General features: G+C 40.7%; 1 protein-coding gene across 2 annotated transcripts in view; it reads right to left on the bottom strand.

Moving 5' to 3' along the window:
- Positions 1-27585, bottom strand: part of PGS1 (phosphatidylglycerophosphate synthase 1) — a 2908952-nt gene that overhangs the window by 1837569 nt on the left and 1043798 nt on the right. For both annotated transcript variants that reach the window (XM_044068164.1, XM_044068163.1), the window contains exon 3: positions 17038-17115. In XM_044068164.1, the coding sequence (XP_043924099.1) occupies positions 17038-17115 (78 nt within the window). The remainder of the gene's footprint in view (positions 1-17037; positions 17116-27585) is intronic.

Genomic DNA, 27585 nt, shown 5'->3' with positions numbered 1-27585 from the left:
ACAGCTGGTCAGTCTTTCTGTAACTTTTAGTTCTGTCCAAGTAGTAGCGCAAGTGTCTGTGTATGTCCAGGGTGTGCAGAAGTTTTTCCCCTTTATTTTGTGGTTGTGGGAAGAAGGTAGGCAAGTGAATAGCTTGGTTCAAAGATACCCTGGATACCACCTTTGGCATAAATGTAGGATTGGTTCTCAATGAAACTCTGTCCTTATGAAAAATAAGAAATGGCTGTACTGCCATTAGAGCTTGTAACTCAGATACTCTTCTTGCTGAGGTTATGGCCAGAAGGAAGGCAGTTTCCCAAGACAGAAACTGTAGATCTGCAGATGCTGCTGGTTCAAAGGGAGGAAGTGTTAGTTTTTCCAACACGAAGTTAACTCATTAACCCCGAGAACCGTTCCCTGGCACCTCTGTGCTTATCACCGAGTGCGCTATGACACGATAGGAATTTCTTCATGTTAACCCCGAGTGCCTTCCTGCAGCGCAAGTAAGTTTACAGCCCCTAATTTCAAGCTATTGGTAAAATATATGTTGAGAAAGTAACTGAAGGTTGTCAGTTACCTTCTCAACTTAGGATTTATAGTGGAGGTACCTGATGGTCATATTGGACTTTTTTGTTAAATTCGGCTTTGAATGCTCCCTGTCTTTTCTCCCGATTACAGCAAAGCCAGCTCCGTGTGCATTTCCTCAATCAAGCGGTGGCAGCCAATCGGATTCTTACAATCCGAGCCACCGCTTGCATAACTGATGTGCTGTGGTCGTTTTTTTTTTCTTTTACAGGATTGTTCTGCTGTTAAAACTAGTGCCAGTAGTGCACTGAGTTCCAGAATTGTATTTGCGTTAGGTCTAAGGGGTGATATGCTGCCTGAGGTTATTGATAGCTTCCGGACTTAGATATGGTAGCCGTGTTTTACTATAAGTGCAGTTGAATATACGAAGCTTGTGTTGTCATCAGGGCTGCAAGTAAAATGCTACTTTTATGATTTTTGCCAATAGATTACAGCAATCTGAGCCACCGCTTGCATAAGGGTGTTTTAGGCAGTCAGAAGTTAGATGCTAGCTGATATACAAATACTATCAGTGCAGAGATCTGCCTTGACGGGAAAACAAGCCCCAAGTAAGTGAGCCATGTTTATGCTTTGCTTTGCCACTAAACTATTAGCTCTACAGCATGAGTCACAGCAGCACGGTCATGGAGTGGCTGTAGCCAGCGAAGAAGTAATAGGAGAATTTCCAGCATCTAGTGATGGAAGGGATGAAACCAGTGCCCTGCCGAATAACTCATCCTTTAGCTCAGGGACCCTTGCACAGTCGGCCTTGTTATCTCTGAGTAGCTCGGATGGCAGCGGGAAAAGTAAAACTCCAACGAAACTTGTTACGTTTCCCTCTGATGAGGATATCGTATCCGGGTCCGTAGAGCCCAAGAACCCTTGGAGACATGGTAAGGAATGCTCTCAAGCTGAGTGGCACATCAGCTTACTTTTCATTCCCTGCTACTTCTCCCAGAGTGCTGTAGATCATTTGTACAGTAGCAGTGAGTGAAAAAGCCCCTGTGAGAAGTTGGGAGGGTACCTGTCTTGCGGTATGGCGTATGATGCTGTGAAGTTGTTTGGATTGAGGTACTTGTACCAAAAGCGTTTGGAGGGTGTGTGTGTCTGTGTATGTGTGGGAGATAGAGATAAAACAACTGTCTATTAGCTCCCGCAATACTTGGTTGCGCTATAGCAAGTCTTATATTTGCTTAATTGCTATATTCTGTGATCAGTTAATGCTCGATTATCTGTTTAATGTACGTGTAGATATGCCTTATTTCATTAAGTGGTCCATTTTCTTGATTTACGTTTCTTTAGCATTTTGATTTTGAATAAGAGTTATGTTGTAATATTTCCCATGTTAGTTTCTCGAAACTTGTGTCTGCATGATATACAAGGGTCTTGCTTGTCTGTTCTACGGTGAATGTACTGCCATAATAGTATTGCAGCTCTGCTACTGAAATTAGCATGGACGTTTTTCCTACAAATACTGTTTCATAAAAGGAAGGCTGTATTTGCAGTTTCTAATTAAAGTTAACAGTTGATGAAAACATTGATGCTTCGTTTGCACGTGTGTTGTATGGTGTGTGTATGTTGGGAGGGTGTCAGATTGTAGCATGAATACTGTGGAAAAGAGTATAACTTGAGTGAGACAGTTAAAAGTATTGTGGTATGTCAGAGTTTTGTGTGGTTTATGTACATTAGTGCAGTTTTTGTGTATAGTTTAGGTCTTGCATAATGAGTATTTTGTGTCTGCAGTTCTTTCAAACTACACTTTAGAATAATTAAAATCATACAATCTGTGGCATGTTAGAGGACTTTGAAGACATGGTTTATATGCATAAGTTACTATGACTGCTTTTTTATTATTTTTTTTTAACTCATGGCATGCTTTATTTTATTAGGCACATTTTACATGCACTAACAAAGTGCTCTTTGCACAGCACATCAGCAAATCAGTATTAGCAAAAAACTAAGGGCACTCATAAAATCGTCTAAGGCCAGCTTCGAGAGAAAAATTGCACAGGACACTAAGGATAATCACAAGGCTTTCTTTAGTTATGTTAGGAACCTGGCTGGGAATTCCCAGATATGCTCAGAATTAGTCCAAAATGACAAAAAATACACCGAACCCACAGACATTGCCGACATTCTAGCTGACAGGTTCAGTGCAAACTCCCCCCCCCCCTTCCCCACCAAAAGGGCAAATATCTATCCCAGCAGAGTGCTGCCCCCCTGACATCTCAGATGCTCAGGTAAGAGCCGCCCCCTCCAATGCATTTTTGTTTTTGAAAAAGACTGATGATGATCAGAGAAAAGATTTAGACACTGAACATGAAAGGATGGAAAGGAGATGGCTGGATACATACCTTTCACTCAATCTATATGAACAAGGGAGTATAAAGCTTGAATTAAAAACTAAAAACCTGAGATATGCCCTGCTGAGATTTTAGACCCTTTGCTGTTAACGGACAGTATTTATAGTCATTGCTCCAAGGCATGGAGGGAATTTGCTCCAGCTGCACATAACCACAGCTTCGGCATGATTCATAGAGCAAGGTGCACTTAGGCACAAGCTGCTTACTCAGCTTACAAAAATCTTAGGCAAGTGAAATAATAGTATGATGTAAATGAGAAATGCCTGAAATCTGTGTGACAAAATTATGTGAATGAGGTATTTGCCCTTTTGTGATTCCTAGCTGCTTTATTATGTCCCAACAGCTTCTCCACTGTTTGTCTTCACTGTGTTCCATGGTAAATCCAATTCTCAGTAAGATATAACTGCTGTACTACTTTGACGTAATTACTCTGGTCTTTGTCCTAACATATGGTAATAGCTCTATTACACCTGTCCAAGGAATATGATGCATATTACAACAGATAATGTGATGCAATTTCCCACCTGCACATTCAGTGTTCATTTATGAATTTTTCATTTTGGTGCTTGTACATACCAGGAAATGTTACTGAACGGTTGTTTTGGGGAAATCTTTCATTCTGGTGCCTGTGCATACATTATATTGAAGGGTTCGGGTGGGTGAATGCTTCATTTTGGTGGTTTAATACAGCAAAACTTACAGATGTTTCATTTGGGGAAGCGTTTAATTTTGGACATTGTGCATACCTCAACATTCTACTGAAGGGGTTTCTTGGGTGAACTGGTGGTTGCACATACTAGGAAATGTTACTGAAGGCTTGTTTGTGGAAATGTTTCATTTCAGGAGCATGTATACCTGGACATAATTATGAGGATGTTGCTTGGGGAAATAATTATTTGTGTATCAGGGATGTGCTTGTGCATACATGGTCTCACTGCTGAAGTGACTGCTGGGCCAATTTGTGTCATTTTGATGCCTGTGCATACAGAATGCAAACAACTGGAGGGGTTACTGGGGACATAGACAAAGTCAGTCTGCAAATTACATTGGGTTACATCACTTCTACTTGTATAATTTTATTTGTGATTATACTGCCTGAATGAGATAAAGGTTATCACTCGCTTGCAAAGTTATTTACCAAATGACTACTGAAAGGATGGAGCTACCATATTTTTTGTTTATTTCTCCTGGCTTTGTCAGTCATGTGTGGAATTTAGGTGGGAGGAAGGCCTCAGTAATACCTAAGTGTTATACTATTTGACTGACTCAGATATTCTCCTTACTGATGATAATGAGTCTGTGTTACATAACAGCTGCACAAGGTAATATAATGAATGCCTACTCAACAGGTTATGGGCAGCAGTTATCACCTGTGTCTCAGCATGCATACCTTTGCAGTAATGAAAGGAAGGTCATTATCACATAGCAATAAGTGCAGTTACAATATAGCAGTTAGTCATTATTACTTTTTTGGGGAAAGTCTCAGCTGCTGTCAGTGTTATTCACATAAGTAAAAGTCATTATCACTTTAATGAATGCACAAGTCAGGTTGTATTTTTTCTCTGCTTTGCAACCCCCTCATTCTTCATTGACTGCCTACCCTCCTAAACCCGATTTTTTTCTTGCTGTATATATGCATTATATGTATATATATATATATATATATATATATATATATATATATATATATGTGTGTGTGTGTGTGTGTGTATATGGATATACATGTATGTGCATTGGTCACACACACACACACACACACACACATATATATATATATATATATATATATATATATATATATATATATATATATATATATATATATATATGGATCTACCTCACTTGGTCGACATTTCATATGATCGAATATTCATTTGGTCGACAGTTCATTTGATCGACAAGCATTTTAACTGGGGGGCTTCGCCCCCACACCCCCCTAACTATATATATCAACTCCAGGGTTGCACAACATTGGGGAAGGGGGCAAATGCTTGTCGATCAAATGAAATGTCGACCAAATGAACTGTCAATCAAATGAAATGTCGACCAAGTCACGTAGACCCATATATATATATATATATATATATATATATATATATATATATACACACAACTGTGTTGGTTGTGCGTATCTCAACATTTTCCTGAAGGGGTCATTTGGGTGAATGTTTCATTTAGGGACATGTGTATAACATGTAGTAATGAAGATGTTGGTAGGGGAAATAATTCATTTGTGTACCAGGGAAGTGCTTGTGCATACATGGTCAGACTGCTGAAGATTGTAATACAGATACAGTGTGACAAGTATAGGTTATCTATAGCTCAGGTTTCAGCAATGGTTGTTATAATTTTTTGTTTATGTATCCAGCTTTCAAGAATAATTTATTATCTGTTAACAATATGCACGTACTGCATTTAGGAAAACTGATGGGTCTTATTGTAACCAGAGTGATGGTCAGATGCGATAACTGGAATTATTACTTTTGTAACTAATTCTAACATGGATTAACCAGATACGTTTGCCATTTCTGCTTGTATTACTGTACTTCTGCTTATACTCAGTAGTTGGGCATGTTTTCATGCTTTGTCAGTCATGGGTGGAAATTAGGTGGTAGGAGGAAGGGCTCAATAACATCCAAGTTACTATTTTGACTGAATTATAACGGCATTGTCATTTTGTGTGGTCTGATATAATTCCTCGACAGATATGGAAAACAGCAAACAGTCAACGGGCAGCTCACAAGGCCAGATGTTTACAGAATTGGTTCATGCATGGCTTGATGCACAGGGTCGGCGTTCACCTAACTGAGGAGGGCATTACATTGTTCTTGACTGACCTCCACAATGGTGTGAGGAGAGCTATGCAGGATTGGTAACATGCAGCGTGTGGGAAGAATGGAAAACACCCATGACCAAGTAGGACCAGTATGGTAAGTAAAACTCTCTTATGAAATGTGTTCTGTAAAATATATTATTCTGAGTTTGTGCACATATGAAAGTTTGTTTTGGACTTAGGTTATGGAAATTATGATTTTTTTTCATATTTTGGTAAATAACTTTGCAAGGGAGAGTCTGAATGTGCTAAGTAATACCTCATTTTGAAGACAGTACTGATAGTTCCAACATGGTAAAAGAATGGTGCTTGAATGTTGGGCACGTGCAAATATCAAAGTTTGTTTGGGATTTAGGTTATGGAAATTATGATTTTTTTTTCATATTTTGGTAAATAACTTTGCAAGGGAGCATCTGAATGTGCCAAGTAATATCTCATTTTGAAGAAAGTATTGCTGGTTCCAACATGGTAAAATAATTGTGCCTGTATGTTTGACACATGTGCAGATATGAAAGTTTGTTTCGGACTTAGGTTATGGAAATTATGATTTTTTTTCATATTTTGGTAAATAACTTTGCAAGGGAGCATCTGAATGTGCTAAGTAATACCTCATTTTGAAAAGATTATTTATAGTTCTAACATGGTAAAAGAATGGTGCCTGTATGTTGTACTCATAGGCAGATATCAAAGTTTGTTTCGAACTTAGGTTATGGAAATTATGATTTTTATTCATATTTTGTTAAGTAACTTTGCAGGGGAGCATCTGAATGTGTTAAGTAATACCTCATTTTGAAAAGATTATTTATAGTTCTAACATGGTAAAAGAATGGTGCCTGTATGTTGTACTCATAGGCAGATATCAAAGTTTGTTTGGAATTAGGTTATGGAAATTATGATTTTTTTATTTTGGTAAATAACTTTGCAAGGGAGCATGTCAGTGTGCCAAGTAATACCTCATTTTGAAGACAGTGTTACTCCTTACAACATGGTAAAAGAACTATGTCTGTGCACTCTACACATGTACAGATATCACAGTTTGTTTAGTCTTGTACGATTATGAAAATTATACATTTGCAATACTTTTCATTATTATGCCCATATCTTTGCAAGGGAGCATGGTGATCACACAAATGATGCATCATTTTGAAGCTGACATTCAGATGCACAACTTCTACACTGATATGTAGGCTCTGTCTGTTACAGGTGATGAGATATTATGCTTTGTTTATTTATCAGTTATGAAAAATAATATATTAATCATATTTCTGTGTATATCTCAAGAAAGGAACATCACACAGTAATGGTTAAGGTATCATTTTAAAGCTGACATTCATATTAACAAATTACATTCAAATTGTATGGGTCTGCATGGTACATTGACCAAGATATTGTGCTTTGTTTTTCCAAAAAGGTAAAAAATATGCACAATATCAGCATCCCTTGCCAAATATTTAATAATGACTTTGATATACACTATCAACATTTACCCTGTTGGAAAGGACAGTGTCTGCTGAACAACTTTCACGTTCACATTTTTAGTGTAGCTCTCATAGTTAAAGAGTTATGAACATTTGTTTTCTGTATGGTTTTACAAATGGAGTTTCTGAAAATGAGCTCAGGCTGCACTGTTGTTTCTATGGTGGAATTAAGCAGGCAACTTTTCCTGAGCTGCTCCGGAGTGAATGAGTTAAGGTCCCAAGTAGGTAGAGGTGGTTTCCTTGGAGGATTGATGTTTTTGATTCCTCTTAGAAACTGTCTCAGGAGAGGATGAGAGAAGACAGGTGGATCAACATTGTATTCTGCTGAAATTGCTGAGGCATGTATCTTAATGGAAGAGTAAGACAGGCCGTTGTGGAACAATTCTGCCAAATATTCCAGTATATGTGCCATGTTCATCACTGTCGCATCTAGGCCCTTTGTTGTGTTCCAAGTGTGAAATCTTTTCCATTTTGCTGAATATACCTTCCTTGTGGAAGGCCGGCGAGCTTCCATAATAATATCCTTCACTCTCTGGGATAGCTTATCCTGAGGAGGGGTCAAGGTATTTTCCAGGCAGTTAGTTGCAAGGTTTTCAGGTTGGAATTCAGAGTCTTGACATTGTGCTGTGTCAGTAGAAGTGGCCATAGGGGGAGAGGCCACAGTTTCGTATGTGACATGCTCTTTAACAGTGGGTACCAGTGCTGTCTTGGCCAGTTTTGAGCTATCAGAATCACTCTGGGCTGCTCTGTTCTGATCTTCAGTAAGACCTTGGTTAGAGCTTTCCAGCTGAAAGAGAGAGCGTCCACTTTCCATGCTTGTGGGTGGTATGTCCTTGAGCAGAATTTCTTCAGTTGATGATTGTGGGGGGAGGCGAACAAATCTATTTCCGGCCTTCCCCATGATTGTGTTATGAGTAAGAAGATGTCTGGGTGCAGCATCCATTCGTGTGCATCCATGATATTTCTGCTTAAGCTGTCTGCCAGTATATTGTCCTTCCCTGGCACAAACTGGGACTGCAGCTGTATATTGAGTTTCAAGGAAAGTTCCCATAGATTCATTGCCAGTCTGCAAAGAGGGTAGGAATGGGTGCCTCCTTGCTTGTTTATGTACCACATAACTGTGGTGTTGTCTGTCCTTATGAGTAGGTGGCCTTGATGAAGAAAAAGTTTGAAGGCCTCGATTGCATGTATCACTGCCAGCATTTCCTTTTGGTTTATGTGCATGCGTAGCTCCCTTTGTGACCATAGCCCTTGGATACATCTGCCCTCCATGTGTGCTCCCCAACCTTGGTCTGAAGCGTCCGTAGTGATGGTTTGGTTGGCTCTTGGCTTGCTGAAGGGCAACCCACTGTTCGACTGGCAGGCTTGAGCCCACCACAGAAATTCCTTTTGGAGGCATGGAATGAGTGGGATCAAAGTTTCTAAACTGTGACTGTGCTGAGTCCATAAACTCCTTAGGTACCACTGTAATTTTCTCATATGCAGCCTTGCTTGTGGAATCAGAAGAATGCAAAATGCCATGTAACCCAGGGCCTGCAGGATTTTCCTTGCAGTCAGCTGAGTTTGTCTTGTCAGATTCTTGAAGTAATCCAGTAGTTGTTTTTGTTTTTCTTCTGTGAGAAAGGCCATTTGGGTGGTTGTGTCTAGATCCGCACCCAGAAAAGTTATTTTTTGGGATGGAACAAGTCTTGATTTGTGGATATTGACTGTATATCCCAAGGCCTGCAGTAGGTGGATGGCATAATTCAAGTCCTTTAACAAAGTTTGCTTGCTGTCCGCTTGTATAAGGCAGTCATCCAGATATGGGTAAATTTGAATCCCCTGAAGTCTGCAGTGTGCAATTACTGATGCCAGGCATTTCGTGAATACTCTGGGTGCAGTAGATAAGCCAAAGGGCAATGCTGAGAATTGATAATGCTCTGACCCTGCAAGAAATCTGAGGTGTCTTCTGCAACCTTGTCTGATAGGGACATGCAGGTATGCCTCCTTGAGGTCTAGAGTCACCAGCCAAGACCCCTTGCCCAGCATGGGAAGGAGTTGCTGTAGAGTCAGCATTTTGAATTTTGGCACAATGAGGTAAGTATTCAGTGCGGACAAGTTGAGAATAGGCCTCCATTGATTTTCTTTTCTTGGAACAAGGAATAATCTGGAGTAAAATCCTTGGCCTTGTTCTGAAAGAGGAACCTTTTCTATAGCTTTCATTTGTATTAAGTTGGAAATTTGTTTCAAAGCCTCTGCCCTCTGATTTGGTGGCAGGTCTGACATGCAAATTTTCTTTTTGGCAATGTGTGGAAATGGAACCTGTATCCTTTGTCTATTATTTGCAGTGTCCATGTGTCCCTTGTAATGCTGTGCCAATTTTTTGAAAATAAAGAAAGCTTTCCGCCCAAAGGTGCTTCTAATTGAGCCCTGGTCGGCGGAGTCAAAACAAAGTCATTGAGTCTGTCCTGGTGTAGCAGTTGTAGTTCCTGCACTACCTCTCTGATTGGGAGGCTGCCATTGACGGCCTCTGTAGGAGCCTCTAGCTTGCCCTCTACCTCTGGCACGACTATTCCTGCCTCTCTGAGATCTGTCTGAGTCCGGAAAGGACCAATTCTTAGTAGGCCAATTTCTGCTGAATCTTGGTGGTTGGACTTGCAGAAAGTCTTTGACTGTTTGCACAGATTTTGCCTTTTCTTCAAATTTCTTTAAGACCTCTTGAGCCGTGGAACCAAATAATTTTTGCTTTTCCATAGGAGCATCCAAAAGCTTAGCTTTAACATGGTCTGGCAGAGATTGTTCCTTCAGCCAGGCATGCCTACGTATGACTGCACCTGTCATAGCTGACCTACATGAAGCTTCCAATGCATCATAACCACACTGCAAGAAATGGTTACTAACCTGCTCTGAGTTATGCACCAGATCCTGAAGGGATTTGCGATCAAGGGGTTCAGATGAAGACAGTTTCTTATGCAATTCATCTAACAAATACTCTTGGTACTGTATCATATGAAATTGACAATTTAATGCCCTCATGGAAAGAGTTGCAGAAGTATACACTTTTTTACCCCATCTCTCTAAGGCTCTGGACTCCCTTTCAGAGGGTAGAGGATTTCTAGCAGTGGCAGCTGCAACCCCTTTTGGGCCCTGGAAAATAGTTTCTGGATCAGCAGAGTAGGCCTTGTACAGGTGAAGATGTGAGTCCGGGACCCTGTAGTAGCTATCAGGTTTGGCAGGAGCCGGAGGGAGAGAGTCAGGGGTTGTACTAGCATCAGAGTACACATCATCAATGACATTCAAAACAGGAGGTATAGCTAAAGGCCTATGCTGAGGTAAATGTAAAAAGGTCCTTAATCTCTTTCTAGAATCAGAGAATTCCTGACCCTGCCATTGAAAATGTTCTCTCATAGAGTGTAATGTCTCTCCAAAGGAAAACTCTTCAGGAGGGTAGGCCGATTGAATTGATTCTTCAGCATCAGAATCCTCGTAGGCCGAGTAAGCCTCCTCCTGGTGGTCTGACAGAGTACAGCCATCAGAGGACTCATCTGAGGAGTGGGGGTCAGAGGGCTCAACCCTGGGCCTTTTGTCTGGAGGTGGTTGCGAGCCCCTGTCCGGATGAGGTTGAGAACCTCTAATTAAGGAGATAAGATCCTCTGCTAAGCTAAGAATCTGTGAGCCAGTAGAGGGTCTCTGAGAGGTAACCTTGGGAGGCAAAGCTTTAGAAAGTTTAGCAGCTTTAGCCCTAGAGAAAGCCTTAATGGACATGGATGCAGGAGGTCTGGCTGCACCACATGCAGGAGTAGATTTGTCTAATGGAATGGTGTCGGAAGGTTCCTGGACACCAGTTTCAGTAGGTAATTCAACAACCGACTCGGCCGGGGCCTCCGGGGCCGAGGTAGTCGGTTGCACGGTTTCGGTAATCGGAAGTACCAAGGACTCGGTTTCAGCCGAGACACTCGCAGTAGGCCTGACCATGGTTTCACCGAAACCGCGGCCCGTGTGTGTCGGTCCTTGTCCTTCCGTTTCTTAACTAAATGCGAAGTCGGAGTCTCCGATGGCATCTTGTAAGCAAAACTAGCCCCAAAGAATTCCTCTGCAAACTCCGACCGACGTCTAAGAGTTTGTCGGTTGAAGGAAGCACAGGCTGAACAGGCCGAGACGTCGTGGTCTGGGCCTAGGCAGGGGAGGCAGTAAGAGTGGAAATCCTTATGAGGTATTTGTTTCCCACAAGTTAAACAATTATTAACTTTATCTGACATCAGCTGAGGCAAGAAAGAGTCCCCAACGGGGTACTTAGCTTTTTCAAAGTCTTCGGTAGCTGAATCACAGGAGCTGGCCGACCGGCACTTGCAAACTGCTTCTGCTTCGGGCACCACGCGGCAAGAAAGACTGAGGAAAATGGCGTCGGCTGATGCTTTTATACCCCAGATGCTCTGACGTCGGGGAAAGTGCGACATCAGCCGAGGCCAGACCCAGACTTTGGAATCCGGCCGACCGAAGGGCTGCCTGAGGCAGGACAACCCATATGTGATGACTGCAGATGCATCCTTGAAGGACATCAAAGCAAAGATCATATTTGCCATGTTTGGAACCTCTGTGGTTGTTTTTGCTGCTAGTCCTGAGGGATACTCTGTTAGCATGTAAGATGATGACGGGTTCCACAGCCATGAGTGCTTGCAGCTCGGTGACCCTTCTGGCTGAAGTGATTGCCAGAAGGAAAGTTGTCTTCCAGGAGAGAAATTTTAGCTTTGCTGAAGAGGCTGGTTCAAAGGGGAGCAGGGTGAGCTTTTCCAACACAAAGTTAAGGTCCCAAGCTGGGGTTGGTGCTCTTCTGGGTGGCCTCAAGTTGCTAGCCACTCTTAAGAACGGTTTGATCAGAGGGTGTGAGAAAAGGGACTGCTCAGTGCGGAAATGAGCAGAGATGGCAGCGGCATGAATTTTAATAGAGGAAAAAGAGAGACCATTGAGTAGCAGGTCAGCTAAGTAACCCAGGATGAGAGGGAGGGAGGGTTGTGCAGTATTGGCAACCTTAGCCTGAATCCAGGTGCTGAACATTTTCTATTTGCCAGCATAAGACTTTCTAGTGCTAGGGTGTCTGGCCTGACGTATGACATCTAGAACCTGTTGACTGAGGTTGGCAGATTGATCGGGGGTTAGGGAATAAGCCAAGCTGCCAAATTGAGGGTCTGCATTTGGGAATGCATGAATTCGCCTTCCCTCTGGGTCAGGAGGGTTGGAGTCTGACTGAGATGCCATGATGGCAGTGGAGACAGGCTGCGCAACAGTGGGTACCAGTGCTGGTGAGGCCAGTCTGGAGCAATAAGAATTGTCCTTGGCTTTTCCTCCTTTATTTTGAGCAGTACCCTGGGGATGAGAGGTAGTAGAGGAAAAGAACAGACCGATAGATTGACCCAGGGGAAGGACAGGGCATCCACTTTCCAAGCCATGCCGTGATGCTCCCTGGTGCAGAACCTGCTGACCTGATGATTGGTGTGGGAGGCAAGGAGGTCGACCTTCGGGGTGCCCCATATCTGAGTTAAAAGGGTGAAGGTTCTTTTGTCAAGCTACCACAAGTGTGGGTCCAGAAGATTTCTGCTTAAGTGGTCTGCCAGAGAGTTTTGAGATCCTGGTAGGAATTGTGATAACATGTGGAGCTGCTTGGCAGAGGCTGTGTGCCAAAGGGTCAGAGCCAGCCTGCATAGAAGGTAAGAGTGAGTCCATCCCTGCTTGTTGATATACCACATCACAGTGGTGTTGTCTGTTTTGATTAGGAGAGTCCCTGGAGACAGAAGGGGCTTGAAAGCTGTCAAGGCGTGCTGGACAGCTATCATCTCATTTTGGCTGATGTGCAGATGGATTTGCTGTGGGTTCCATTGGCCCTGTATACACCTGCTGTCCAGGTGTGCCCCCCAGGCATAGTCTGATACGTCTGTGGTGAGGGTCTGGATGGCGGGGGTGGTGAGAAAGGTAGTCTCTCGTTGTGGAAGCATGCTGTTGCCCACCAAAGAACATATTTTCTGAGGCAAGGTATCATGGGTATAAGAGTCTCTAGGTCTTGGGAGTGTTGACACCAAAGGCTTTTTAGGTACCACTGAAGTTTCCTCACATGCAGACTGGCATACGGAATGAGTAGAATGCAAGATGCCATGAACCCCAGAGCTTGCAGGATTTTCCTTGCAGATAACTGGAGTCTAGTGGCTAGTTGAGAGAAGTAGGCTGTCAGGAAAGTTTGTTTTTCTGGTGTAAGGAATGCCATCTGGGATGCTGTGTAGAGGCTTGCTGCCAGGAATATAATCCTTTGGGTGGGTACTTGTTTGGATTTCTTTTCGTTGACTGTGTACCCTAGGGAGGTTAGTAGGGACTTGACAAAGGCCAGGTGCTTGAGCAGCTTTTCCTGGCTGTCTGCCTGAATTAGGCAGTCGTCTAAGTATGGGTAAATCTGGATATTCCTTTGTCTGCAAAAGGCAATGGCCGGAGCCAGACATTTTGTGAAAACATTGGGAGCATTAGATAAGCCAAAGGGAAGTGCAGAGATCCTGCCCTGAAAAAGAAATATTTTCTGCATGATTCCCTGATAGGAATGTGGAGGTAGGTCTCTTTTAGGTCCAGGGTGGCTAGCCAAGCATTCTTGGAGAGCATGGGTAGCAGCTGCTGGAGGGTGAGCATTTTGAATTTTGGTATCAGCAGGAAGGTGTTTAGAATGGACATATCGAGGATGGGGCATCAGGTGCCCTCTTTTCTGGGTACCAGAAATAGTCTGGAGTAGAAACCTTGGCCTTTCTGTTCTGTAGGAACGTACTCTACTGCCCTCAAAGAGAGCAGGGAAAGGACTTGTTTTTGCACCTCTGACCACTGGTTTGGAGGTAGATCTGGGAACCCTTTTGGCGATGGAAGGGTGTGGAAAGAAAATTTGTGTCCCTAGGACACTATGTTGCGAACCCAGCGGTCATTGGTAATGGTGGCCCAGTGCTTGCGTGAAAGGAAAGTTTTCCTCCCAGGGGTAAGTGAAGGTGGGCAGAGGGAGGTGGTGGGACGAGAGTCATTGTGAGTTCTTACCATAAGGGGGTGGCTTGGAACTCCCTGGTTTTGAAATGGAGGAAGTCCACTGTTTAGATCTCTGCATTCCCTGTGACTGCTGTATGAGGGGGGGTCTGGGCTGTACTGGCTTGGTGGGAGCAGGAAAGGACCAGTGCTTGGAGGAGCAATGCCTGCTGAACCTGGGTGGCTGGACCTGTAAGAAGTCTTTAACTGTCTGCATAGATTTTGCTTTTTCTTCCATCTTTTTTAAGACCTCTTCTGCCTTAGTGCCAAATAAGTTGTCTTTGTGCAAGATGGGCATCCAACAATTTAGATTTAACATGTCTGGCAAGGGCTGTTCCTTAAGCCAAGCATGTCTTCTAAGGACAGAACCGGTGACTGCTGCCCTGCAAGAAGCTTCTAGGGGTGTCAAAACCACAGTGCAATGTGTGTCTGGTTACTTGACTTGCAGAATACATTAAGTCTTGTAACTCTTTAGATTCTGCCCAAGCAGGAAAGGAAGACATTTTTTGTTTGAGGAGTTCCAGGGTATGTTGCTGAAATTTTAGCATATGAAACTGGCAATTTAGTGCTCTGATAGCAAGAGTAGCAGAGGTGTATACTTTTTTTACCCCATTTGTTTAGTGCTCGGGAATCCCTATCTGAGGGGGTGGGATTCTTAGCAGATGTAGCTTTAATTCCTTTAGGCCCTTGAGAAATTACCTCAGGGTCAGCAGTAGGATTTTTGAAAATAAATTTGTGAGAGTCAGGGACTCTGTAATACCTGTCTGGTTTTCTGGTTGCAGGAGTCAGACTGGATTCCAAGAAAACATCCTCCACAACATCCAGGACTGGGGGAATGGCCAGGGATCTGTGCTGCGGAATATCTAGGAATTCCACGAGTCTCTTTTTAGACTGAGGGTAGTCCTGACTTTCCCACTGGAAATGCTCCCTTAAAGTATGCAGGGTTTCCCCAAAGGAAAAACTGTCGGGAGGAAAGGCTGAAGGAATGGATTCCTCTGCATCAAAATCCTCATAAGCGGAGAGGGGCTGCATGTCTTCATAGTCAGATGCATCAGATTCATCTGACTCTTGTTCAGACCAAACTACTGGGGACAGACCTCTTTTTCTTTTGGAAGGGGTAGCTTGGCTTTCCCTGATCAGCATGATAAGGTATTCTGCCATTTTAAGCATCTGAGAGTGAGGCAAGGTAGCAGGCACCTGAGAGTGGGTAGTCAGTTTCTTGGGTGTGGTTCGAACACTGGGCCTAAGGAACTCAGTTGTTTTTGAAAGAACGGTAGTCGCGAAAGAAGACGTTGGTTTGTATCGAGATTCGAAGGTGAGAAAGACTTCCTCAGAAGCTGGTGCCTGCTCAGCGGCTCCGGACCCATCCAAGGTAGAGACAACCGCAAGATCCTTAGAGGAAGAAGAGTTTTGTGGCATACTGGACTCCGAAAGGCGAATCAACTGAAGCGGGCATCAGGGGCTGCAAAAGCACCTCACTGAATACAGGAGGACTGACGACTAGCTGAATGGAAACGTCATCAGAAGGTTTGGACCTGTGTGGTCCGTCTCTGTCTTTATCTTTAAATTTTTTCGGAAGACGTGCTGTCGGATGGCTTACTGTAGCCATATCGGCATTCGAGGACTGTAAGCGAAAATATCTGGCTACAATAAGGTCCCGATGATGGATAGTTCTGGCATTAAACAAAGCACAGAAGCGACAATGGAGGACGTCGTGGTCTGGGCCTAGGCAAGTGACGCCAGTAAGAGTGGAAGTCTTGGTGTGGCATTTGCTTTCCACAGGTGAGACAATTATTAACTTTTTCTGACATCGGTTAGTGAAAGAAAAAAGGATCCCCAACGGGGTACTTAGCTTTAGATTTCAACTTCAATTCAGAAACGAAAACTCATGTAGCAGCGGACCAACTGCTTCAGCTTCAGGCTCCATGGCAAGAAAGACTGATGTAATGGCATCGGCTGCCTTACTTTACACCACTGACGACCTGATGTCAGCAACCTATGCAGAAATACTAAGTCTCTGGTATTCGGGCCGGCCGAGGGCTACCCTGGCAGGGATAACCCAAATGTGATGACTGCAACAGTGAAACACAAAGAACATCCTGAATTGTAACAGAAAGTGATCACAGTTGACATTAGATCCAAATGCGTATTTCTATCAGAATATAGTGATATGTAAAAGTTCATTCGTCAGCCAGCCAGCTAAATAAAAAAGTAAGCATCAACTCAATAGACTGAAAGATGCAAAAAATATAATGCTGAAATCAGACCCTAGACAAGTCATCACAGTCCAACTCATCAAATTAGTCATCAGAAGTAACCCAAAAATCATGAGGGACACATTTTTCCCTCTCCTCATTACTTGGGCATAACATCACCAGGAATGTACCAACAGTGGAGATAAGGACATCTTTCAACGAACTGTGGTTTGAATAAGTTGGATGGTAATGAGTTCTCCTGTTCATTTAAAATCTTTAAGTCTTGCGATATACAGAAAACCCAAGACAAGCTAAAAGTAATGCTAGCGTGATATCATGAATGTACATTAATGCATAACTAGCTCAAATACAGTAAATTTATTTTTCTGTAAAAAGGGAGTGAAATATGCTACTATCTCTCCAAGAAAAAAGGGTCTAATGCATCTTGTGAATGAGTGTTACATGGTGTTTTCATAGGTGCTTTGGTGTCACAGTAAAGACTGCAAGAAGGTTAGATAATATAGCCTCAGCATTTGTGTAATGGTTATAATTGCAACAGAAATCTAAAGAACAAGACAGTCATCACAAATTTAACAGTTACTTACCAGTTCCTGTTCCAGGGATCCTGTTCCAAGGTACAAGGAAGCCATCACAACTCGCTTCTTAGCTACCTTAATGCTGTCCTGTGGAAGAAAGAAATCAAACACAGGTTAATGATCTGGCAGAATAGAACAGAAAAGAAAACGGCACAAATACTTAATGTATTTGAGGCTCTTCCTGAGAAGCTGCTGCAGTACACAGGGTCAACCAAGTTGTGCAAAGGGAAAGGTCCTCTCTGCAAAGCTAGTAATCTAGGTTCTAGTAGTCCTGTGTGTCACACAGTCATTCTGGATGAGCAATGCCAACTTAGTGGCTCGCTCTCATCCCTTGGTGGTTAACATGAGGTTTTGTGCTGTCCAACAACAGCCCCTGGTGCAAGAAGCGCAGCCAGGTGCTGACTAACTTCTGCAGGTGAATATACACAGACTTCCTACAATGTTACTGAATAATATTCTCCGGGGTTGGGGATGCAAAAAAGAAAACAATGGACTTAGAATTCTCAGGTACTGTGCTAAGTTCCTGCTTCCTCCAAAGTGAATAAATGGATAAAGGGCATTATATCCAAATCAAGACGAATACCGATCATTACCAACAGACAAGCCGGACTGCCACTTAACCTATGCTAGTAATGTATGGAATGCCATCACCACTCAACCTACACTGACACTCACCCAGGGACTGCCACCATCATTACTAGCCAACATATGCCAGTAATATGTTAACTGCCACTACCTTCACCCAATCTGCACTGGTACACTGTATGGACTACCACCACCACCACTCTACCTACACTGGTACTATGCAAATATTCCCTATAAAGGATGATGTTCTTTAACCTCAAATCAGCAAAACAGGTTGAAGAAGAGATAAAGTGCCGTTTGTAAACTCCATGGGCCAGAGGAATAAAGCTCTGAACTCAACCATTGTGACCTATGAGTGATTAGTGGCATAGATAGTTGCTGCAGCTGCTGTGGGAGGGGCACGAATGTTGAAGTTTCGCCTGGTTGATTTCAACTTGGGAGAAAGATGTGCGGAATATGTTATTAGGGTAGTCCACTAGTCAAAGCACTGAAGTGTCAAGTAGAGTGAGTATGTGAGTAGACTGGAGGGCAAAAGCCTGTCCAAGGTCTGGGGTGGATACATTTCACTGATCATGCCTCTCACTGCCCTCACTGCCACTCAGTTGTCAGAAGGACTTTGGATAAAAGGAGACAGAGTTGAGCATCCTACTTCTGCGTGTAGCAGTAGTATCTCCCAAGGTTTTCCTGTTCAGCACTCATAGGGAAGCACTGCTGTCAAAAGCATAAACGAGGCAATGGGTAACCTTTATCTGGAGAGGATAAACACCTGTATGACCATAGAGAGACTCTGGAAGGCATGGTAGGTCCTGCTGGGAAGGTAACTTAGGGAAGTCACAACACAGAGGAAAGAATCAGTAATTTCATCTACCATATGACAGCATAAAAGAAAAAAAAAATAAGAAAGGAGTCTACATACGTAGATGCTCCTCCAGTCCTTCCTGAAAAGAAACAGAGAAAGTAGATGGATGGATGGGAGGGAGGAAACCTAACTTTTACAAGAGTTAGTTTTCAAACAGCTACTACTATAGAGAGTATTCACAAATTGTACAGTTGTGCATCAGTAACTTACCATAACAGCAGGTCTTTGAGGAGAGATCACTGTAACAATAAAACGCATAATATGGGTTTATAGACCTTGCACATGGCTTTTCCTAGGCTGAAAATGTAAAAGCAACAGCATACATCCTATCAGGAACCAATGTATATCTTCTTATGATTATGTATGAGCTGACTCAAGTCACTTTTTATGTGAAATACCTACCTAGCTATATTGCATTCTCTTCAGTTCTTTGAGTCGTAATTCCCCACAGGAATTAGTGCAGCAGTCACACAGCTGTGGCACACAGTGCATGGAAAGTACATTTGTACAGGACAGCTTCTACATGGGTACAACCATAATACAACTATCACAAAGAATATATGAGCACCTACACACAATTAAGGCTAAGAACACTAACAATTCTTTATACAAGCGTAAGATTCAAGAAATTTCTTTTTTGTATTCTGAAATGTTTAACTGATATTTTTTAAACACCTTTATTAAATTATCACTTGTGACATAGAAAAATTTAGATTTATATAAAAGTAATCTAACAGTATTAACAAGTTCACATTTAGAAACATTATATATCACATATATTGTTATATATTCTATAATCTAGGCAATATTACATTTATTCAGTTCCTGCCTTCTCGTAAACCACATTCCTCCTCCAAAACATTTTCCTGTGTGCACTGTTCCCACAATTTCCATTTTTTTTCTTTTGCAATTTACTCCTATCCTTTTCATATCTGTTAAAATACACAATACTTCAAGTATAGCTGATTTAAATTTTGATTGTCATTTTCTACTAATTTCATTTTTGGCAACTGTCAGAATTAAAATTAACAAGTCCTTACTTTGTCTAGGCAACTCAGATTCTGTTATCATAGCTCAAAAAAAAAATAATTTCCTTAGTCTGCATGTCCTCCCCTCGGTTGGATGGGCTTTCGAAAGACATGTGTAAATGGGTGTTGCCTTCGTTGAAGGTTGAACGTCGAGCTGGCACCTCGGCGTTCGTCAAAATCTACTGCCAATCATTAGCAAACCGGAGTTTTGCTGTGGTGACCCCTAACCGGGAAAAGCAGAAAGACAACACTCATTTGTTCACCCACTATTTCAGAGTACTCTGTAGGGAATTTTTAAAGTCTGCCAGCTCATTACACTCTTTCTTCCCACCAAACCTCCAACAATTGACATCTACCAGAGGAAAAATACTTTGGAGTCTGCATGGGGTATAAAAGTATCTATGCAAACACAGGCAAAAATCCTAAACCCAAACTTTGCTGCATATTTGGGAGCCATACATTTCCTCCCATTGTTTTTGTGAACTCTCTCTCTCTCTCTCTTCCCAATCTTTTCTGACCTCTTCTGATAGAATCCTAAAATTATTGTGCAGTATTTTACATGTCCTACTAATTATCCCTTTTTAACATCAGCTTCTGTTCAAGATTCAATTAAAAATTCAACCAGCGTAGGTCTTTCATTTAAAAATCCCCTATCCCTTTCTGTTTTTTTATACTCCGATAGCAATCACTGACAAGGAAGACAATCACTAGCCTGAAATCTGAATGTCTTCTTGGCCTACTCCCATTCTATTACCTTTCCTTCTCTCATTACTGGTTCCCAATACCTTGGTTCCTTTGCCAGCTTCCTCAACTAAACTCCAGCCCTCTTGTGTCTATTCTCTGTACTCCTAATTGCAGTCATCCCTATCAGCAGAATCTTCTTTCTCCTTTCTCATACTGGCTTAATTCTTAATATACTTTCTGATACTTTATGAATATAATATTCCTCACTTTTTTAATTTCTCCAAGTCTTTTGGGTTTCTAATACCATGACGGGAATGGAACCCATTCCTAAGTCAAAGTATGATTAAAGTTCATGAAATTAGTATTGTTTCAAGCTTTAATGTTAGCCAGAAGTGCTCTTCGCATCACCCACAATGTGCCCAATAATGACTCCTTCTGCAATTCGTACACAGTTACATGTATAGGTAACTTATCTAAATACGATTGTAGATTCTTTTTTATAAGACCCATTGTTCCTACTACTACTGAAACTGTCTGGGTGTCGTTCCTCCACATTGCTGTTGTTTCTAACTGCAAATCCTGATAATATGACTTTGTGCCTCTCTGTACGCAAGTCACTGGGTGCAGCAATTTCAATAATCAATTCTACTTTTGTCTTCTTTTCATGGACCACTATATCTGATTTTCTCGCATCTGTCTTTTCAACTGTTGGTAATGGGTGATCCCATGGCCTGTAGACTTCATCATTTTCTATGATGCTTTGTGGCTCATGTTTCCAGAGTTTTTCAGCTACTTCAATATTATGTTTGCATGATCCCCAGTGCTAATTCAAAACACTAGAAGCCAGCATAAAGAGTACATTAAGCACTTGTAAACATATATCAAGTATGATTTACATGAAATACTTTATTCAGACCGGTTTCGGCTACCCAGCCTTCTTCAGTGAAACAGCATTACAAATAAATGTATGATGAAACTATATATACACACCCCCAACCAATAACAGACATGGTCCAACCCAGAAATAGCAAGTACTTAGAATATGTATATGAAACAATGAATGTAGGTTCATAATTTGTGACAATAATACATATACATATGTAAATATAAAAATACATATGAAAAAGTTATTTGTACATATATAAACATACAGGCAAACTGCATACATATATATATATATATATATATATATATATATATATATATATATATATATATATATATATATACACACATATATACACAAAAGTGTAATATATATAAAAACATATACACGCGTATAAATCACAACAAAAAATAGCACAATGATCTCTGGTGTCCTTCCTATGCATACAAAAAGGATATTTGATACATATATGCTGCAGTGGTGGTGCTGCAGTAGTGTTGTCACCTCACAGTAAGACGGTGTCCAGTTCGATTCTCAGCTAGAGCGTCTTCTGCGTGGAGACATGCGTGAATGGGCTCACCTTCGTTGAAGGTTGTGCATCAGGGATGGCAACTCGGCACGTAAAAATCTATCTGCCAATCATTAGCGGACTGGAGTTCCGGTGTGGCGACCCCTAACCGGGAAAAAGCCAAAAGACACAACAATAACCTTATAAGCAAACTGCATACATATATATATATATATATATATATATATCTATATATATATATCTATATCTATATATATATATATACAAAAATGTAATATACATAAAAATGTAATATATATATATGAAAATATATATATACACATATATAGAACACCACCGAAATTAACATAATAGTCTGTGGTGTCTTTCATAAGTGGTCATTAAGTCCTGGGGAAAATAGCGCTCCTAAATTAATGATCCAATATTTTTCTTTATGATTAAGGACAGTATGCCAGCCTTGTTGGTTACTCCTATCTCCAATAATTCTATTACCATAAACCTGAAGTCAGCATTAGCATGTTTGGTACTATGTCTGTATAGGGCATTCATTTCCTTTTTATTTCAGATATCACTTCTGTGCTCCGACATCCTGATTCTCAATGAGCAAGAGGTTTGGCCCACATAAAAAGCAGAACATTTGCATGTGGCCAAATATACTATCCAGCTGCTGGCACAATTTCCAAAAACCATGCGATCATATACCCTGCTGGTGTTTGCACTAGTAAATTGTTTCAATTTACTCACAAACTGGCATGACCCACAGTGTCCACAAGGGAACATTCCCAATAATTTATCCCCTGTCATGGTCATTTGTTTGTATACTGCTCCCCCACTCTCTTTATGCTTATAGTGTGAAAAATGAGCACTTAAAGTTCTTCCACGTCTATATGAGAATTGATATCTGGGGCCCAAACATTCCCTAAGTTGGTCATTGGCCAGAAGTATATTCCAATCAGTATCTAGCACATTCCTAATGGCATTATTGTTATGTCCATAGGTTGTCACAAACCTAAGATTTTGACCTTCTTGTGTTGTCCTACGCTGTTTATACTCCAACAATGTGTACCTATCCTGAGCAGAACTCCAATCACTGGCAATGGCAATATCTGACTCCCTGTATCCCCTAACCAAAAACCTTTTACACAAATCCTGTCTGGCATGTTCAAACTCCTGTTCAGATGAACTGATTCTTTTAATACGCATAAATTGTGACTTTGGAATGTTGCGGATGGTGTGGTGGGGATGCATACTAGATGCATGGAGCAAGCTGTTATATTGTGGATATTTGCGAAATGTCTTTGTACTAAGAGTATGATCCTTGTTCCTATAAACAGTAACATCCAAAAAATTAATAGTGTCATGATGTGATGTAAGACTAAACTCAATACCCCACAAATTGTAGTTAAGATATTCCAAAAACTCCTGCAAATATACCACATCTGCCCGCCACATCATCCAGCAATCATCCAAATATCTGCGCCAGATATCTATTTCCACTTGGTAGATGTTATGAAGGGGATCATAAATCATGCATTCCTCAAAAAAAGCCATAAACAGATCCGCAAATATGGGGGCAAAAGAAGCCCCCATGGCAGTGCCCTGCAAATTTCCAATAACATTCACCCTGGAAGTAAAATACATTTTTGTTCAAGACATGTTCTGCCATACATACCAGTAGAGTACTGAAACCAGGAGGGTACAAGGCAGCATGTTCCAGCCAATAGTGTAAAGCCTGTAAACCAGCCCAGTGTGGAATACTAGTATATAATGCCTTTACATCCAGGGTGCACATCAGCCATCCAGGCTCAAGTTGTGTGTTTAATATGATTTTGAGAAATTGTGTGGTATCCTGAATCCTTGCTCTGACTGAAGTCAGTAATGGTTTTAAATACTTGGTCAGGAATACTGACAGGGGTTCAGTCAGAGAACCAATACCCGACACAATAGGTCTGCCTGAAGGCTGGGTAAGTGATTTGTGAATTTTTGGGAGTAAATATAATATTTGTTTTTGCGGATCCATTACGGCAAGATGGTTTCGAGTAGAAATATTGATAATACCTTCCTCCACTGCCTGTTTTATGAATGTATCGATCTCTCTCTTGAATACGGGGGTTAGGTCTATGGACATTAGCATATAACATCTTGGGTTGGATAATTGTCCCTACCCTCATTTAGATAGTATCCCATATTCATGATGACCACAGCCCCTCCTTTATCAGCTGGTAAGATAACTATGGTATGGTTGCTTTTAAGTTGTTCCAAGGCAGTTGCTTCCGCTGAGGAAAGGTTGTGACTCAAAATGCATGATTCTCTATGTGGAAAATGAAGATCTCTCAATACCACTTGTAAGAAAATGGAAACATGTTTGTTCATAGGTGGTTGAAATTCAGATTTATGGAACCTGAATTCATCAGATCTTTTGAGAGTTGTTATCTGAAAAAAATAGTCTAAGATCAAGTCTACGACAAAATTGATAGACATCAGTGACTATACTGTATTCATCAACAAAGAATCCAGGTACAAATCCAAGACCTTTAATTCAATAATCGAGTTTGCTCATCAGTTAGTATTACATCAGATAAGTTTAGCACATTCTGGCCAACACTACTAGTTATTTCAAAATGGTCTGTAACAAACCTTCCACTGAGGTTTTTTCCTACCCCCATGTTTTTGTCTGCTGCCTCCCCGCCACTTCCCTCCACATCTAAACGGTGTGGTGCATTAGATTTTTTATGAATGGGTGATTCTCTAGTACTGACACTGTCATTGTCCATAAAGGAAGATTCTTCCCCTGATGTGCTGAGGTATGAGTTGTCTGTTCTCTTTAAAATAGATCTAGGTCTCTTCCTAGATGTATTGGTGCTGACAGCTCTATTGGTATCAGAAAATCTTACCGTTCTTGAAAATTCAAAAGGACGATCCCTTTGGTAACTGGTTATGTCTCTGTTAAATTTTTTGATCTTCCTATCCCGAGTTTGTTTCTCATAGATAGCCAGCTCCTTAGAAAGCTTATTCAGAGAAATGGCATACAGTGGTAAAGACTCATATTTTTTTGCAATCTTCACATAAGGTTTTCACCTCTGTCAAATTGATGTCCACCATCCTTTCATAATATGATGTTAGAATGTTAACAAACATCATTGAGGCCTGTTGTAAAGCTAAATTCCATTCCCTAGTCAGTTTATCCTCCGATCTACCAACTAAGGGTTGAAGGTGGACTCTAAGACCTCTAGGTGCTATTTCTCTGTTCATGTATGCTCTAAAATGTCTAAGATGCCAAATGCTGGCACGTAAATTTTTCAAACCCTTGCCTAATTTGTTAAAAGCCATATTACATCCATCTGTAGGATCAATATTGGAGCCATTCTGGTTACTGCCTGGTCTGATATCTATGCCAAATACTCCAATATCATCCCTAATGGCACATAATCCACTAAGAATGCTCTCCAGATCCATATTCCTGTAAGTTATTCTGGTACTAATCCTCCTAATTAAAGGCAAAATTAGGCTTATCCAATCAAAGAGAGCTATAAAAAGGGGCTGAATATCAAAGAAAAATCCAAAATTGTTAGAAACACAGTGATACTGCTAATTAATATTAGCAGAGACAAAACTGAGTCACCAAAGGATGTCTAAAAAATTTTTTTTATATATAAGGGCATTTAAAAACTGATACCACTAGAGTAGTCGCAAGATCCCCACTATTCAGAAAGGGCCATGAGTGGCAAATGGACCCAAACCAATCCTCCAACAAACAATACACATCAGTAAATGCTTAGATGAAACATTTGGACAAAACATAAAAATATATGATATCACTCCAGGTGTTTACCCCTAATGCAAAGGTAATGGGTTGTTGAGGTGGGTAAAAAACATCCACTATCTATTGTTATTAATTTTTTACACAATAATATTAATGATAGTAAACAATCATTCCTGATTATACAATAGTTAACATATGCACATAACTGTGGTCCTGAAATATGAGGTGCCAAGTCATTTATAAAAACTGAATACATTCAATGTGTTGTTATTATTTCTGTGCACAGTATTAAGTAAACCCATCAATTGTTACTATTCCTGTTGACAATGATTGCTATATCAACTTGGTTATTTGGCTCAAACATAGAAAAGATTGGTTGGTTACTCTAAATTCAAAGTATTCCATCTGCTGATGTTATTTAGTTAAATGCTAGGTATATCCCTTCTGTTATTACTATTTTTCCTTAACAAGATAGATATTACCTGATAAATGCTTAAAAGTGCATAGATTAGAGTTGAGCTAACAAGAAAGTTCCAATATACTGTGATGCAGTCAGCTTTCATAAGTAACATAAAGCACATTAGATGTGGTACATATACATATCTACACCACTTACAGATCATCAATATGTGTTAATATTAGCAGCTAGGTATTGTTATATGCATGTACAACATTATTATTCTATACAATTATTCTATAGTTGTCACAGAGATCAAAAAATTCTAACAGGATAGCCAAAACTATCACCAATATTGCCCCGATGTTAGTCAGACCCTTATACTAACACAATAATATCAAGATGACATGTAGTTGTCATAATGCAAAAACATTTTATAATTAAGTGTATACCCACTATAGTTATGAAAAATTGTAGCATAAATACTACAATCGCCAATAGTTATGTGTTGTTTCAATAGTTGGTCCAAATCGAATATTAGACCTATAGTACACACTGTTCCTTCCTATCTAATATTCAACGATAAACATTTAAATTGCATGTCCCATCCAATGGAAGTCTATTGTAGTGATAGTATTCCTACTAGACTGTGATACATCGTATATGTATGTATGTATGTGTGTGTGTGTGTGTATATATATATATATATATATATACATATTATTGTGCCCAGTAATCATATAACCCAATAAGAGTAATAAATGCATATATTAATATAGTCGAGATGTTCTCTCAATACAAATGCAACCAAGTAGTCCTACAGTACGCCATACAAATGTTCTCAATGTCCCAGGGCATCTTACCTGCCCTACATATGACAAAGAAAAACATTTTTAAAAGAATATTATGGTCCATCCAAACCAAAAACAAAGATTAAATAAGTTTAGAGTTATTTAGATTTGTTGATTGAAGTTCACAAAACACTATAGGCCTTTCTATGTCAGGATTGGCGTTCCTCAAGCTCCGACCATAATCCAAAACATTGTCACGCTAATTTATGTATGACACAATCCATAAAACGATAATGTAACCAAAGATTGCACTACACAAAATGTATTAGTCCCGTTTTACTTTCTCATTTATAACGAGACTAAAAACACTACACAGTACCTTGAAACCAACAGGCTGAACATCCGATCCTCCCAAAAAAAGGGAAATGAAGAAATGTGCATTCGATAAAATGAAAAGCAACACCTTAGGCCTCCCAAAGACTCGACCATTAGTAAAAGGCAATTTTTATTCCTCTTTCAAAGAAATAATCATCAAGCATCCAAAGGCAATTGCAGGAGAGCCACAGATCCAAAAATAATAGTACAAAACTATATTCCAGGTTGATCCACCAAAGAGGGAAGGAAATCTTCCAAACGGACTTGACAGTGCCAGTACTCAGAGCCAATAGCAGAGCAAACACCAAAGTGAAGCAACCCAACGCTCTGTATGTACGGAAATGCAAGTTGTGTTTCATACATGCGTATATGTTTTTATATATATTACACTTTTGTGTATGTGTGTGTGTGCATATATATATATATATATATATATATATATATATATATATATATATGGATCCATATGAGTTCGTCGACAGTTCTTAAGAACGACACTCACTTCTTCGACACGACATCATCGACCGTTCATATTATCGACAAGTCAGGTATGCGATCTTCCCCCTTGCAGGACCCATGTTAGCACTTGTTTCTGTGTTGAGGTAAATTGTACAGAGTCACGTAACACCCTAATCGTGTCAACACAGAAACAAGTGCTAA

Source organism: Protopterus annectens, chromosome 4.part0, assembly GCF_019279795.1.
Source record: "Protopterus annectens isolate FY-2018-M chromosome 4.part0, PAN1.0, whole genome shotgun sequence".
NCBI lineage: Eukaryota > Metazoa > Chordata > Ceratodontiformes > Protopteridae > Protopterus > Protopterus annectens.
The sequence above is the reverse complement of the archived record's forward strand: the minus strand, read 5'-3'. Positions and strand labels throughout refer to the sequence as shown.